The 17,839-nt window shown below is 39.8% G+C and overlaps 1 protein-coding gene across 5 annotated transcripts in view; it reads right to left on the bottom strand.

Moving 5' to 3' along the window:
- The window catches only part of LOC309627933 (uncharacterized protein), a 146,117-nt gene that overhangs the window by 19,362 nt on the left and 108,916 nt on the right, over window positions 1-17,839 (bottom strand). For 4 of the 5 annotated variants that reach the window (XR_014244034.1, XR_014244035.1, XR_014244036.1 and 1 more), the window contains one exon: window positions 6,849-17,341. The exons of the other annotated variant lie outside the window; for it this stretch is intronic. Coding sequence is in view for 1 of the 4 variants with exons in the window: in XM_082390332.1 (XP_082246458.1) it covers window positions 17,330-17,341 (12 nt within the window). In the remaining 3 variants the exon portion in view is untranslated. Of the gene's footprint in view, window positions 1-6,848; window positions 17,342-17,839 lie in introns of those variants that run through there. 5 annotated transcript variants of the gene reach the window in all.

Below are 17,839 nucleotides of genomic sequence, written 5' to 3'. Positions count from 1 at the left end.
GCAAAGAACATCACGGTGCATGCATCCTTTCGAATCATGGTTTTCTCCGGATATATGCCTAGGAGCGGGATTGCTGGGTCATATGGTAGCTCTATTTTTAGTTTTTTAAGGAACCTCCATACTGTTCTCCATAGTGGCTATACAAATTTTTTTTTATTAATTTTTATTGGAGTATGGCTGCTTTACAATATTGTGTTAGCCTCCACTGCACAACAAAATGAATCAGCCATACACATAGAGATATCTCCTCCCTTTTGGACTTCCCTCCCACTTGGGTTACTACAGTGCACTGGGTAGAGTTCCCTGTGCTATACAGTATGTTCCCACCAGTTGTCTATTTATACATAATATCAATAATTTATGTGTGTCAATTTCAGTCTCCCAATTCCTCTCACCCCACCCCTTTCCCTCTTGGTATCCATACATTTATTCTCTACGTCTGTGTCTCTAATTCTGCTTTGCAAATAAGATCATCTATACCATTTTTCTAGATTCCATATATATGCATTATTATATGATATTTGTTTTTCTCTTTCTGACTTACTTCACTATATATGACACTCTCTAGGTCCATCCACGTCTCTATAAATGACCCAGTTAGATTCCTTTTTATGGCTGAGTAATACTCCATTGTATTGGCTTCCATGGTGGCGCAGTGGTTAAGAATCCACCTGCCAATGCAGGGGACACGGGTTCAAGCCCTGGTCCAGGAAGATCCCACATGCTGTGGAGCAACTAAGCCCGTGCACCACAACTACTGAGCCTGCACTCTAGAGCCCGTGAGCCACAACAACTGAGCCTGTGTGCCAAAACTACTGAAGTCCGTGCGCCTAGAGCCCGTACTCTGCAACAAGAGAAGCCACCGCAATAAGAAGTCCACGTGCTGCAACAAAGAGTAGCCCCCACTCGCCGCAACTAGAGAAAGCCCACACACAGCAACAAAGACCCAATGCAGCCAAAAGTAAATAAATAAAATAAATAAATTTATAAAAAAAATATTCCATTGTATATATGTACCATATCTTCTTTATCCATTCATCTGTTGATGGACATTTAGGTTGTTTCCATGTCCTGGTTATTGTAAATAGTGTTGCTGTGAACATTGGGGTGCATGTGTTTTTTTGAATTATGGTTTTCTCTGGGTATATGCCCAGTAGTGGGATTGCTGGGTCATATGGGAATTCTATTTTTAGTTCTTTAAGGAACCTCCATATTGTTCTCCATAGTGGCTGTATCAATTTACATTCCCACCAACAGTGTATGAGGGTTTCCTTTGCTCCACACCCTCTCCAGCATTTATTGTTTATAGATTTTTTGATGATGGCCATTCTGGCTGGTGTGAGGTGATACCTCATTGTAGTTTTGATTTGCATTTCTCTAATAATTAGTGATGTTGAGCATCTTTTCATGTGTCTCTTGGCCATCTGTATGTCTTCTTTGGAGAAATGTCTATTTAGATCTCCCCCCCCCATTTTTTGATTGGGTTATTTGTGTTTTTGATATTGAGCTGCATGAGCTGTTTGTATATTTTGGAGATTAACCCCTTGTTGGTTGCTTCATTTGCAAATATTTTCTCCCATTCTGTGGGTTGTCTTTTTGTTTTGTTTATGGTTTCCTCTGCTGTGCAAAAGCTTTTAAGTTTAATTAGATCCCATTTGTTTATTTTTGTTTTTATTTTCATTACTATAGGAGGTGGATCAAAAAAGATCTTCCTGTGATTTATGTGAAAGAGTGTTCTGCCTATGTTTTCCTCTGAGAGTTTTATAGTGCACTATTTACAATAGCCAGGACGTGGAAGTAACCTAAATGTCCATCGACAGAGGAATGGATAAAGAAGATGTGGTACATACATACAATGGAATATTACTCAGCCATAAAAAGGAATGAAATGGTGCCATTTGCAGAGACGTGGATGGACCTAGAGACTGTCATACAGAGTGAAGTAAGTCAGAAAGAGAAAAACAAACATCATATAATATCGCTTATATGTGGAATCTAGAAAAATGGTACAGATGAACTTATTGGCAGAGCAGAAATAAGAGTCACAGATGTAGAGAACAAACTTACAGTTACCAAGGGGGGAAGGGAGGATGGGACAAAATGGGAGATTGGGATTGACATATATACACTATTGATACTATGTATAAAATAGATAACTAATGAGAACCTACTGTTTAGCACAGGGAACTCTGCTCAATGATCTGTGGTGACCTAAATGGGAAGGAAATCTAAAAAAGAGTGAATATGTGTGTACGTATAACTGAGTCAATTTACTGTACAGCAGAAACTAACACAACATTGTAAAGCAACTATACTCCAATTAAAAAAAAAAAAAAAAGACGTGGCTTTTAACTTCTTAAAATAGAAATGAATTCAAATCAGAAACAGAGAATGCTGGGGGGTGTGTGTGTGTGCGTGCGTGTGTGTGTGTGTGTGTGTGTGTTTCTTTTTTCTAAGTTTTTCTTAAATAGAAGCCTCTCTGATGATTTGATTTAAAGAGGAATGGCACTAAATTTTTATTTAGTTGTCTTAATATAGTTTGACCACAGTAACAAATTAAGGGCTTTAGTGACCAGTGTTGTGAAATAGAGTTCTGGCAGATATTAAGAAAATGACAGGATATAATTCTCATATAAGCATAAAAAATGTTTCTTTGCCTCATAAATTATGGATGATCAGTTGTACATATTTACTCAAGATATTTCTTTACTCTCTAGAAAATTTTAAATTTAAATCAGGTTTTCAAATATCAGTGGTTTTCTAGATCAGTAGTTTTCAATCTTCTTTTTTCTGCCTCAAAACACAGAGGGATACAACATATTCCCTTCAGTAACAGCAATTCACAAAATATCATTTACACAGCCAGCAACAATTCCTATGCCTGGAGTCCAACAGAACAAGACAGTGTATCAGTTTGGGTTTTAATAAACATCCAATACATTTCATTTATTTCCTTTTGCATGTTCTAGATGCTCACTTCTTATAGCTTGAACTTTGCTAGCCTAGGTTGCAGGATTAGGGTGAGGGGAATCTAGAATGGATGATAGAGGAGGTAGATAACAAATATCAACTATAGCCTTGAGATCATTTGCAGCACTAGGGACTGTAGCTTGTTACATTAACTGTCCTGACTTGAGACTTTTGTAGGGATTGTGGCCAGCCACCATCATGAGGGCTCTGGACTGGACTCAAGGTAGGGTCGGGCCTCAAGCATATAAAAATACTCTTTTCAGTGAGTATATTCTAAGGGATCAGAGGTTATCTCCTAGGAGTTAGCCAGGGGTCAGTCCTATAGAGACAGGCTTTCTTTGGAATGCACAGGTTTGGGGAAACCCAGACCTGCTAAGTTAACCTTTTACTGCACACATGCATTGGTTTCATCTTCCTAACTAGAGCACATGGTCCTCAAAGAAAAGGATCATATATTTACACAGTTTTACCTGAAGTGAATACATACTTGGTTGTCTCTTTGCCAGAATCAGAGCAAATCAGCATTTCAAAATTCCTGAACTTAGTTTTCTCCCAAGAACGTGTTTCAGTATTACATTTTGAAAAATACTCTGGAACTGCTCTATAAAACTGGTTTGACACCCACGTCGATTGCATGCACTTATTATTTACCTCCGTGAAAAGCTCAAGGATCCCCACTCTCGTTGACTTTCTACTCCAAATGTGGATCAGGGTCAAGGGCAAGGTTATTTTATTGGATCACAGTGCCAAGAAGGAATTTCATTGTTAATGCAAAGGAGTGAAAATTCCAAGCTTTCCCAGATTCATGTCTTTCTGACCCTTCCTTTTTGGCTCTCTTCCATAAACCCCAAACCAATTAAATCAGAATATCTGGAATTGGGGACCAGGACCCCAGGCGATTGTAATGTGAAGCTAGGGCTGAGAACCAGTTATGCAGAGGGCCGAGATTCAGGTGAGGGCTCAGGCAGGCAGGTGTGGAAGAATCCTTCTAACCTACTTAGACTGGTTCCAGCCTAAATGTGGCCCATGGATTAGCAGCATTGATTCCACCTGGAAGCTTGTTAGAGATGCAGAATCTTAGGCCCTCCCCAGCTAGCTTAAGTCAGAATCTGAATTGTAACAAAATATTTAGGTGATTTATTGTATATTAAAATTTCAGAAGCGGTGACCTAGGCAAGAGGACTCCTCCTTATACCCCAGGGCTCCATATTGAAATTAGACACCAAATCTCTAGCTGATAAGTGTTCCTTGGTCTGGCACATTTCTTCCTGTAGATGGTTGGTGAAGGATGGAATCAGGTTCCTATCATTTCCATCTCATTCAGTCTATCATCTTAACTCTACTTACAGTTATTTGCAGGGGGTAAAGAGAAGAATGGGAAGATGCCAGAAGCTAGTCCATCAACGATATCAGCTTATGTAATTAGGAGATAGGTTCAGAGTGGGTTTCCACTATACTCAAGAGGCTTATTTTACAAAGTAAAGATAATAAGGTTTCAGGGAATTGGCTAAAAATCTTCTGTGACTTTTAATGAGTAAAATTTGGGAGAAGAGAAGTCAGTAATTAACATGCCATGGTCATTACACTTGGGCACTAAGCTACTAAATGGCAGTCTATGCCAGGCCTAGACCTGCCTTAAAGGAGTTTCAGTCAAATCCTTCCACCCCAGATGCTCTGAGCTGACCAGCCTTGTCTCTGGACCATTCTGCCAGCAACAGCCTTAGAGGAAGATTTGAGATTTTAAGATAATGGCTTACAAAACTAAGACCTTGAAAATGATGGTAATGAATCATTTTTGAGCACTTACTATGTGCTAAGCATTGTTCTAAGAGCCTTAAAAGTATTAATTCATTTAATCTTCACAACTGTTTGAGATACTATTATTATTCCTCTTATACAGGTGGGGAAACCAAGATACAGAGAAGTTATATAAATGGTAAAGCAGGATTCAAACCGAGGTGGCCTGATACCTCCAACACAAGGCAGTAGACCTTACTATATGGAGAATCAATATAGTAAAAGGGAAGGAGGCCATTGGACTCTCTCTTTTGCTCATCTGGGAGTATTTCTAAGTTCTACAAACAATTAGATAGATGCAGACTTCAAAATCTTCAGTAATATTTTATCTCTCCAATGCAACACCTTTCAAACTTTAATGGGCATATGAATGAGTCAGGAATCTTTTTTAAAATGCAGATTCTGACTCAGAATATCTAGAGTAGGGCCCAAGATTTTGCATTTCTAATAAGCTCAATTTAACATTAATGTTGCTGGTCCAGGTTCCACACTTTGAGTAGCGAGGCCACAGGATACATAAATATATATTTTTTTAATGCATAAAATCACAATCTCACCTCTTGCTAAAATTCTGAATCTGCAATTTCATCAGATGTCTGGATAAGAAACTTAATCACTTTGTACTCCACAGTCCCCATTGTCCCTCAGGATGTCATAGCTTCAGCTGGGACATTCAGAACTAGAACCTGGAGCTTCAGGAGTAAGAGCCTTCCAGAAGGAAACTCAACAGCTCTTTCCCCAGACAATCAAAGCTGTGTGAATCTTCTCCTTGGGCTGGGCCACTTCTTAGTTGCTCACTGGAGGCTCCACAGACAGCCCCACAGACAGCAGAGCAGAACTTCCTTGGAGTCAGGTACATCAGACAGATGCTGCTCCAAATCCTGATCCTGAAACTCACGGCCGGTTTTATGCTATTTTTTTTTTTTTTTTTTTCCTTCTAGGTTCTAAGACCTAGAACACTGCTCAGGTGCCTTGACAGCTGAACAACTTATCCTAACTCCTTCAGCACCTCCACCAAAGGACAGCTCTCCACAGGCTCTGGTCTAGGTTGAACAGCTTTTTCAGTGGACAAAAATTCTTAGAGCTGTATAAGGGAAGTAAGGCTATGGAGTACTGCACCATATCAGCCTCCTACCTATCCTTCAACTAGGGCAAGTGCCTGCCAGAGATGTTATCCTTCAACTAGGGCAAGTGCCTGCCAGAGATGTTGTTCGGTAATGTCTGAACTCAGATGTAGGGAAACTTAGGCAAAGCCATAGATTCCCCTTCATATGAGCTCTTCTGAGAGCAGAGGGGCCGTATAATAATAACAATAGCACTTACCCAGCACCTGTTACCTGCTATGTACCAGGCAGGCACTGTTATAAGAAGTTTACACAAACTATTTTGCAAGGCAGCTACATAAAATATTGTCACAAAGTAATATTTTATTAATGTAAAGTAACATTATCTCCATTGTATAGATGAGGAATCTGAAGGGTAAGTGACTTAATAATTGAGTACATGTAAAGGACTTAAAACTGTGCCAGGCACATAGTAGACTCAATAAATGCTACTTATTTCTCACTAAAGAAAGTCCTCAAACCACAAGGGAAGAGAGAAAGAAAGAAGAAAGGAACAGAGAAGAACTACAAAAAACATTCAGAAAACAATTAATAAAATGGCAATAAGTTCATATCTATCAATAATTACTTTAAATGTAAATAGACAAAATTCTCCAGTCAAAAATCATAGAGTGGACTTCCCTAGTGGCGCAGTGGTTAAGAATCTGCCTGCCGATGCAGGGGTCACAGGTTCGAGCCCTGGTCCAGGAATATCCCACATGCCGCGGAGCAACTAAGCCCGTGCGCCACAACTACTGAGCCTGCACTCTAGAGCGCGCAAGCCACAACTACTGAAGCCCGCACGCCTAGAGCCCGTGCTCTGCAGCAAGAGAAGCCACCGCAACGAGAAGCCCGCGCACCGCAACGAAGAGTAGCCCCCGCTCACTGCAACTAGAGAAAGCCCACATGCAGCAGTGAAGACCCAATGCAGCCAAAAATAAATAAATAAAATAAATTAAAAAAAAAATCATAGAGTGGCTGAATGGATAAAAACAAACAAACAAACAAACAAACAAAACATCTATATGCTGCCTACAAGAGACTCACTTCCAAAGTAAAGACACACACACAAACTGAAAGTGAAGGGATGGAGAAAGATATTCCATGCAAATAGAAATAAAAAGAAAGCTGGTGTAAGTATATACTTATCAGACAAAACAGACTTTAAAACAAAGACTGTAATGAAAGACAATGGGCATTATATAATGATAAAGGGGTCAATCCAGCAAGAAGATATAACACTTATAAATATACATGTACCCAACATGGGAGCACCAAAATATGTAAAGCAAATATTAACAGACTTAAAGGGAGAAACTGACAACAATAATAGTAGGGGACTTTAACATCTCACTTACATCAATGGATAGATCATCCAGACAGAAAATCAATAAGGAAACATTGGCCTTAAACAACACATGAGATCAAATGAACTTAATAGATATATGTAGAATATTCCACCCAAAAGTAGCAGAATATACATTCTTCTCGAATGCATATGCAACGTTCTCCAGGATAGATATTATCAGAAAGACAAGAAATAACAAGTGTTGGTAGCAAAGGGAACCTTCATGTACTGTTGGTGGGAAAGTAAATTGGTGCAACCACTATGGAAAACAGTATGGCGTTTCCTCAAAAAATTAAAAATATAACTACCATACAATCCAGCAATTCCACTTCTTGGTATCTATTTGAAGAAAACAAAAACACTAATTTGAAAAGATATCTGCAACCCTATGTTTATTACAGCATTATTTACAATAGTCAAGATATGACCACAACCTAAGTATCCATTGATAGATGAATGAATAAAGAAAATATGATAGAGAAAGAGAGAAAGAGAGAGAGAAATACTACTCAGCCATAAAAAAGAATGAAATCTTGCCATTTACAGCAACATGAATGAACCTTGTGGGTATTATGCTAAGTGAATGGTCAGACAGAGAAAGACAAATACAACGTTATTTCACTTACATGTGGAATCTAAAAAACAAAACAAACAAAACAAAACATAACCCAGACTCATAGATACAAAACACAGATTGGTGGTTGCTAGTGCAGAGGGGAGTTGAGAGGAAACAAATGGGTGAAGGGGATCAAGAGGTACAAACTTCCAGTTATAAATAAGTCATGGGGATGTAATGTACAATATGGGTAATACAGTCAATAATATTGTATTAACTTTGTATGGTGACAGATGGTAACTAGACTTATTGTGATGATTATTTTGCAATGCACACAAATGCTGAATCATTATGTTGTACACCTGAAACTAATATAATATTGTATGCCAAATATACTTCAATAAAAATCTTTTAAATGTTAGTTATTTTAATCACACAATTAGTAAGCGGCAGGGTTGGGATTCAAATAAAGGCATCCCACACGTTAACCATTCACCTTCTACTGCCCCTTCTATGTAAACTGAGCTCCGAGAATAGCCTTAAGTATCCCAGAGTTACTCCATATATATCTAGAAACAAGATATTCTAATACAAAAATATGATCATGTTACTTATCACTTGTAGGATAAGGCCAACTCTCCTTAGCATGGCATTTGAGGCCTCTCACCATCTCATCCCAGCCACTGCTCCCCAACACCCCTTGTTCCAGCCCATTGTTCCCCTCACCATGGCAGTATTCCTGGTTTGTTCAAATATATCTCTCTCCCTCTCTCTCTATGTGTGTTCATGCTCCTCCTTTTGAAGTGCTCTCTTCCAACTTCCATACCTAATACCACTCCATCAATAAAGCTTTCCCTAAACCCCTCTTTCACTCCTAATCCCATCCTGTGGAACTGCTGCCTCACATCTTCTCCCACAGGAGGTTTCTCACACCTCCCTATAGCACTAACTACACAATACTAAAGTCTCATGGTTTATATAACAACCTCTCCCACTGGATTGGGCACTCCTTGAGAGGAGGACCACAAGCAATGATTATTTGGAAAGCATTCATAAAACAATTATTATTCAGTACCAGGCTCTATGCCCACTATAGTTCATCAGCTGTAACTTCTGGATATTGATTTGTTTGGCCCTTTGGCTAGGAAGTTTCCTCTTCTCCGTTATATCACGCCTCAGTTTGGGCTCAGAAGCAAATCCTGAGATAAGGATTGCAGTGAAAGCAGTTTGGGAGGTGCAGGAAGCACTAGCAGGGGATGAGGAACTAGGACAGGGAAAGGAAGGAAGCAGTAAAGTAAAAAAACCCTAGAGGAAGGGTTGTTGGGCATTTGTACACCATGTCCCATCAGTCCTTGGTTGAGGGTGCTTGGGGTATTAATTTCCTACTCCTTTCTTCTAGCCCTCCCTTTATAACTGAGAAAAGCACATGGCTCTGGAAAAGCACTTAGTCAAAGAGGTGCAGATCCTGGCATCTGGAAGTGGGCTAGAGCATGCCGCGGTGGCAGGGGAGGAATCTGGGTGTGGCACTGACAGCGTCTGCTAGGAAGCCACTCTAAAACACACTAGGGTTGGGAGAAAAGCAAACCCTGTACACTGTTGGTGGGAATGGAAATTGGCACAGCCACTATGGAAAACAGTATGGAGGTCCAAAAAACTAAAAACAGAATTACCATATGACCCAGCAATTCTACTCCTGGGTATATATCTGAAACAAGAACACTAATTCGAAAAGATACATGCACCCCAATGTTCACAGCAACATTATTTACAATTGCCAAGATATGGAAGTAACCTAAGTGTCCATCAACAGATGAATGGATAAAGAAGACGCGTTACATGTAGAATACTGTTCAGTCATAAAAAAGAATAAAATTTTGCCGTTTGCAGCAACATGGATGGACTTGGAGAGCATGATGCTATTACGCTAAGTGAAATAAGTCAGACAGAGAAAGACAAATATTATATGATATCACTTATATGTGGAATCTAAAAACTACAACAAATTAGTGAATATAACAAAAAAGAAGTAGACTCAAACAAACTAGAGAACAAACTAGTGGTTACCAGTGGTGGAGGGAAGGAAGGGGTTGGGGAGTGGGAGGTACAAACTATTGGGTGTAAGATAGGTTACAAGGATATATTGTACAACATGGGGAATATAGCCAATATTTTGTAATAACTATAAATGGAGTATAACCTTTAAAAATTGTATTAAAGAATTAAAAAAAAGAAATCCTCCAAGGTTGTGGAGGAGGAACATGAGTTAGAATTCTGGAAGGTTTCCAGTCATTCTCACTTGATAGTAGTTTCTTTCTTTCTTTTTTTTTTTTTTGGTTTAATGAATTAATTAATTAATTTATTTATTTTTGGCTGCGTTGGGTCTTCGTTGCTGCATGCGGGTTTTCCTTTTAGTTGCAGTGAGCAGGGGCTACTCTTTGTTGTGGTGCACAGGCCTCTCATTAAGATGGCTTCTCTTGTTGTGGAGCACGGGCTCTCGGCACGTGGGCTTCAGTAGTTGTGGCACGTGGGCTCAGTAGTTGTGGCTCGTAGGCTCTAGAGCACAGGCTCAGTAGTTGTGGCGCATGGGCTTAGTTGCTCCGCGGCATGTGGGATCTTCCCGGACCAAGGCTCGAACCCACGTCCTCTGCACTGGCAGGCAGATTCTTAACCACTGCACCACCAGGGAAGTCCCAATAGTAGTTTCTTAACTCCTAGAACACAACACAAATTCCCTATCTTTGGAACTAAAGAACATAGGCGGTTGGAAGCCTGAAAGTAATATGAGATTGAACCCATGGATAAAGTCTAATATAAATTGGTACCAGGATTATGTTTGCATTATAGATGAGGTTATAACTTCAAGGAATAGCTGAATATCCACTATACGTCAAGAAATTTAAAAAAATGTTTTAGTCAAAACAAGATGAGCACAAACTGCAAATGAAGAACATGGCCTTCAGTCATGGAGAAGTCAAATAAATATAAAGACATTTAAAGATCAAGTTAATAAAGAAGTCAGCAGATGGGATCTGGGAGAGTACACCTCAAAGGAAAAAAGGTATTAAGAACCTGAATAGCCATACAATGCAACTGTGCTTGTGGTCCAAAGATCTCTGGGTTTTCATCAGGGAGTTTTACGGAGAACAAACCAATATAGGAGAAAAATATAAATGGCTAGAATCTCTGATAATAGCTTATGGGGAGTAGTGCTATGTTATTTCTTTAATTTCCCCAAGCAGTGTTTTTACAGCTATCTAAGTAAGCAAAATGCAATTTTTAAAAAGTAACTTCTTGCAATGAGTTCTGTGAGTTACCCCCTTCAGATCAAGCCATGTCTGTGCGGGCAGTACAGTGTAGGTAGGGAAAAGGGGTAAAGAACGGACTTGATTGAAAAAAATCAACACATATGCCAAAGGTAGCCACAATTTTTTAAAAACGGATTCTGGCTCAAAAACAGAAAAAGCGAATTTATCTGGGTGATATTAATATCTCTTAATAAGGAATGTTTCAATATGAGAGGGTGGTCTACATGAAAATATAGAAACGGGGATCAGAACAGCTAAAGTTGGCAGAGTTCATCCATGTAACATTGCTCAGGGGAAAAAACACTGACCCTGAGGAAAATAAATATGCTTACTAAAGGGCAGTGCCTTGCTCTGAGTTAGAAACAACTCAGTTAGCTTCCTGAGAGTTCTGGCTATACTATCAACCTCCTTTGCTCTGTCTTTGTGCTCATAGAGCAACCACCTGATTTATGTCCATACAGGTTTTAAGATATTGTGAAACCAGGAAGAGCCTCCTGGAGGGCAGATGCGCACGTGTCATGGTGAACGAACAGCCCCCATCATAAACTGATAGCTTGGTAAGTGTTGTTAAGTTTAAGTCAGACCACTTGCGTCAGATGACTTTTCTGGTATGCTGAGAAAGGGAAGTTCCTGGGTCTCAAAGCTAAGAACCAGACTTGGGAGTCCGGTGACTTCACCAAGGTTAAGGTTAATCTATGACATCTTTCTAGACAACCAGTGAAGCAACCCTCACCCGGATGATCTCTGTACCTTCCAACTGGATAGTATTACCCACATTAGTAGTAAATGTGGAAAAACATCTCCAAAAGAGAACGTTCTCAATACACACAGGCAAAGAGGGCCCATACAGCCTGAAGAGGCCAGACCTTGTGGGGGAGGATAGCCAGGACACTCTGTACCTCTACCTTCATCTGTAAAATGGAAATAATTATAATATCTGCTCCTGCCAGAGCACCAGAACTTAAACATACAAATAACTACTGTCTTCCAAATTCATCCTAAGCACCTCTATGTTCTTTCCAAAAAAGTTACTGTTCAAAATGCTTTTTTGGAACTTTACCTTGGAATTTTCCCTCAGAGCCATTTTACAGGCCACAAAACAAACTCTGTCTCATTTACCAGGGTCAAACCTCAGTTCACCAACAAAAAACCAACTTTTCCCAGTCTAATCCCCCACTTAAGCCATCACACAATGCTGAGAATGACAACCTGGTCAGTTTACAACTGTGACTTCAGCCTCCCCGGCCCCTGGCTCCTTTCCCGCAGCCCAGAAGCACAACCAGTCTCTGCACTTTGTTTCACTAGCTCTAGCCCTATTTCTCTACCCTGCCACAAACCCTAGAAAGAGTAGTTTGCATTTCTCCTTCTTCATTCCTGCATAATTACTCACCATCGAGATGACCTGGCCTCCAGTTCCTCTACTTTACTAAATACCCTCATCAAAGATCACCAGTGACTTTCTACAGCCAAACTCAGAAGCTCCTCACACCACATCCTGCCTCTCTAGAGCATCTGACCCAATGACCAGCTCTCCTGACTCACCTCTCTTGGCATCTATGCCAACCCCTCCTTTCACTTCCCCTCCTGTCTCTCTGGTTACACCTCAACCTATTCTGATCCTCTTTCCTTGAATATAGGCTTTCCCAGAATTCTGGCTTTGGAACTCTTCTCAGTTTATACCCTCTCACTGGGCAAATTTAATCATCCCATGGCTTAACATTAATTACACATAGTTGTCTTTAAAAAAATTTTTTTTTTAATTTTTATACAATTTTTAAAGGTTACTTTCCATTTACAGTTGTTGCAAAATATTGGCTATATTCCTTGTGTTGTACACTACATCCTTGGGCCTATCTTACACCCAATAGTTTGTACCTCTCACTCCCCCACCCTATATTGCCTGTTCTGCTTCATTTACATTGACTCAACTCCTTCCATCATTTTTCAATATTTGATCTTGACATTTGTGCATCTTTTATGTTCCAGAAGCACTGAAGTCCCTGTCTTGACAGAGCTCACTTCTTAGGTTGGAGTACAGAAAAGCAAACAAAAATAACTACCACAATAGATGTTATAATAAATTGCAACATTTTATATTATATATAATGTACAGGGAAATGGAGGGAATGATTATTTCCGCCTTTGAGAAGGCAGCTCAGGTGAGCAAAGTAAAGGAGGAAGTCCAGGCAGAGGGAAAAGCAGGAGAGAAGCCTCATCGGTAGGAATGTACACAGGATGCCCAGGTAAAGGACAGTGAGAAATCTCACTGTTGGGGAGAGTGGATGGAGGCAAGTCTGGAGAGTCGGGCTTAGCGAGGTTGGAAAGGGGCTTTGTTTACTGTGCTAGGATGTACAGGCGTTATTCAGAAGGCGATGAGAAGCCATCAGGAGTTTCAAGTGGGTAGAGGCCATGGTAAGATCTGTGTTTTAGATAGACCACTCTAAGGCAATGTGGGAGGCTGGATGGGAGGAGAGTGAGCCAGGAGATAAGGACTATTGTGCACATTCAGGACTGCCTCAGGCAGTGGGCGTGGAGAGGAGGAGACGGATGTGACAGTTCAACAGAACTTAGTTACCTTGCTATTCACGGTGATTATGGCACATGGGAGGGTGTGCATATTTGCCTGCCCATATACTCAAACTCAGTTTTTTCGTTTATTCCTTAAGCACAGCATCTAAGAAACTACAGGTTATGAATTTTATTCTACTTGCCCATGTTTTGTGATTGCTCATTATTTTAGACTAGTTCAGAATTTGTGACAAAGGTACAATTTAACTTGGCCCTAGCTACTAAAAAAGAAACAAAGGGAGGGAGGGAGGGAGGGAAGAAGGAAGGAAGGAAGGAGGGAAGATTTACTAAGCAAATTAATATTATAAACGAGATTGCAAAAAAATTTTTCTTCTGAAGACAGCAGTTTTGAGCCTTTAGAAAGCATGGAAGTCCACAGAAATATGGCACTGCTGACTCCTAATCCACATAAGAAGTCACATCATTATGTCCACCCTCTGCTCCTCACCCGAACGGAACGTCTGTGGTTGCCAAATAGTCAGGGGGAAAAAATCTCAGTGATATTCGACAAACTATGGAGTTGAAGGGGAAGAAAAGAAGGAGCAATGATAAACCGTGACGGGGTGAGGAGCTGCCAGCAAAGCGGCCTGCAAAACCTCAAACTCCTTCTCCCTCACTACCTGGGTCTTTACATGTTGCTTTGATCATCTAGCCAGAAATTCTACCAATTAGCAGTTCCCTTGGGTTCACAAATATTCCGTTAAAAAATGCAAGTACTGCAGAGACTGTTAAGGTCAGGTTAGTCATCCTCAGATTACAGTGAAGGGTGGGCATTTAGGCTCAGACCCTTTAATGGGGCAGAAGTGGAACATAATAGGACTGGGAGGAGACACCTTAGGAAATAGGAGGGAGAGGCCAGAGCTTTGTACTTCATAACGCAGATAAAAGAGAGGAAACACCTTTTCTCTTCTTCTTCACTTCAGCACCTCATTACTGTTCCCAGTGTAACCTTGAGCAGGACCCTACGGGGACTTCCCAGGACAGACCTCTCCCCCATGTCCTCTGTTGTAGCTCCTCTCTGAAGTACCTACATAACAGTATCTGATGCACATTTCCTGAGTTGTGTTATAGATGCTAAAACCCCACCAAATGGAAGACAATGTTAACGACTTGGTGACTATGAGCATGTAACCCCCAGACCTACCGGAGCCTGAGGAATGACAGTGTTAACCCCTGTGACGCTACCCTGTTACCTCGCCATCAACCAATCAGAGAATTGTGCATGAGCTCATCACATACCCTGTGACTCCCCTTCCTCACCATGCCTTTAAAAATGCTTTCCTGAAACCCATCAGGCAGTTCTGGCTTTTTGAGCATTAGCTGTCCTGGCCTCCTTGTCTGGCACCTTACAGTAAATGCTGCACTTTCTTTCACCACAACCCAATATCAGTAGATTGGCTTTACTGTGCACAGGTGAGTGGACCCAGGTTTGGTTCCATAACACCAGGACCCAAATTGAGATGCGTCCTATTAGTACCAATGCAGGGCACAGTATGATTTACATATGCTGTCATAGTTCGGAATTATGGGTTTCATCTTAAATTCCACTTCTTATACCATTTATTTGGGAAAAGGTGACAAAGTTCCAAAGAGTTGACTTATGAATACACTCACAAGCCACTATTTGGAAATTTTCACTAATTCCTATCCATTCACTAAAGGTCTCCAGAACCTTTTATTTAGCTCCGATAACTGTATGCACTTGAAAGTATTTTTAGATAAATTAAGATGAACTTTTCTCCACTGGATTGAATTATTTAGGTGACACATTACTATCACTATTGATAGCAATTACAATAATAAAGGATGCTAGCATCAAAGCACTTCTACATTGCTTTTGAGTAAAATAAATATTTAGTATATCCATTAGTAACACCAGAGTTAAATTTTATCTTTGAAACAATTGAAAAATTAACTGCAATTGTACTATTTTAATCAGAATAAGTATTTGAACAGTTATTTAATTGGATATTTCCAACTCTTTTAGGTAGTTCAGATATAATTATCCCTAAAAAATTATCCTAAGTTTTAGTTGTATTAATTTATTAAACTTTTGGGAACTGAAATTAGGGCAAAATTCTCCTGGTTTTAAGTTGTTCTCCATACCTGAAACTCTAGTTATAGTTTCTAAGAAAGTTGTGAACTTCCATAGAATCTGGGAGTGATTTATGACTTGAAGACAAAGGGTGATTATTTTAGTCCCAAATTCTAAGTGTAGGTCCTATGTTTGAATAAGGCAGTTGTTTATTGTTTTTTAGTGGCTACTGGTCACCTTGAAGAAAGTTATATTTGTCCCAAATATGTCCTCTTTTAGGGAAGTTTGGAAATGTGGGTCACATTTAACCACTTCTGCTATTCATGGTTCTTCATTGAGGAATGACCCAAAATCATAAATCCTGGACTCAGCTTTCATCCTGTAACTTTTAAATCACTTGCTAAGGAAAATCTTAAGACGCCAAAATTTCACTATAAATGTCATATTTTAAATGGAAGTCATCCTATAGTGAAAGTCATAGCTACACTGGCCATCCCTGTTTAAAACTGAGTTTGAAGTGCATTTCGAACTTCAGCCTAATATGAGGACTTTCCAGTTGCCTTTGCTGCACTAAGCAAATGTATGTGGAAGGAATCACAGCCACAAAATCACCTGCCAATTTTAATTTTGTTCTTAGGGACACTCTGTACAATGGAAAAGGAGAGGGATTCCCTACTAAGAAAGTGAAAGATAAGAGTACTAACATTTTTGAGTTTTTATTGTGTTAGCATGAGGGAAATGAAGCCAAGTAACAGATCCAAGGGTCAGAGAGCTGGTAAACAATAGTAGAACTGAAGCTTGAACTGATCATGGGGTTTCCTAAAGAACTGAAGATTTTTAAGGAAGAAGAAGGTACTTATACGGTACTTATGAGAACAAAGATAACAGTATCTGATTTTATCTTAAGAAAATGCCAAACTGGAAACTAACAAAACTGGGGATCCAAAATATAAAACATATGAAATATGAAGATCATATGGGTTAAATCTTTCATGAATTATTAAAATTAGGCACATACATGTATGTGCACGCACATGGGCATACACCCCAATCCTTGGGTTTCTGTACTCTTATAAATTTATTGCTTTTAATTATATGGTGACATACACACAGGATTATCAATTGCTATTTTTAATTTGTTAGTGATTATTAAACTTAAGAGACAACCTTTAATGCAGCAATGCAGCATATAGCCAGCTCTAGATAAATAGTTCCAGATGAGTTAGAATCTGACCAATAATACGAACACACAGAAATGGAAAAAATATGACCTGCTTGCTGACCTTAATTTCAGTTGGAATTACTATGGATTTAATATAAGATAAATAACATCACCATCATCATTATCACTAATATTTATCAAGTCTATCAAATATGCCAGGAACTGTATACTCTCTCGTTTAATCATCATTATTACTCTGTGAAGAGGTATATTGCAACTCCTTATCACAGATGCAATAACCAAAGCTTGAGGACTGTAGCAGATGTTTGTGGAGGATCATGCAACATGCCCTAGTACACTTGATTTCAGTGTGTCTTGGATGTACATTTCCATGCATGAGGCCAGTGTCCCACATCAATTCTGGGCCTCAGCATCTCCCTGCTTTGCTGCCAGAAGTTTCTCTGAAGCCTTGGGAAGCTGCTCAGTTATGCAGAAATCTGGAAAGGGAGTGGGGAAATATTAATGATTCTCAGAGTCACTCTCAACCAATGTGGGCAAGAATCAGCAGGTAAATGCACCAGGATTTCCATCTTGTGATGAGACAATTCTACACAAGTCCTTAGAATGTCCCCAGCACAACTGAGTCCAGTTCCCCCAACAGCAATCAAATCATTAATATACCCTTTATTGGCTTTACTTCCTTCCAAGTCCTATTTCCCCCACTTCTGCTTCCTGGGATCACCTCTGAAGTAAATTATCTTCACCCAAGTTCTTGTCTCAGGAGAATCCAAAATAAGGCAAGTAGATTAGGTAACTTGCCCTAAGCCAAACAGCCATTGGCAGAGCCAGGACTGGAACCTAAACCATCTGTTTCCAACACCCGTGGTCTTAGAGACGTTCCCCACTGTGAGTTAACATTAACATATCCGCAAAACCAAGCCAAAAGGGAAAAAAGAAAAGGCAGATAACAAACACATTTTCTCCCAGCGCTTTAA

The sequence above is a fragment of the Balaenoptera borealis genome (assembly GCF_965194805.1).
Source record: "Balaenoptera borealis genome assembly, chromosome: 4".
Classification (NCBI taxonomy): domain Eukaryota; kingdom Metazoa; phylum Chordata; class Mammalia; order Artiodactyla; family Balaenopteridae; genus Balaenoptera; species Balaenoptera borealis.
The sequence above is the reverse complement of the archived record's forward strand: the minus strand, read 5'-3'. Positions and strand labels throughout refer to the sequence as shown.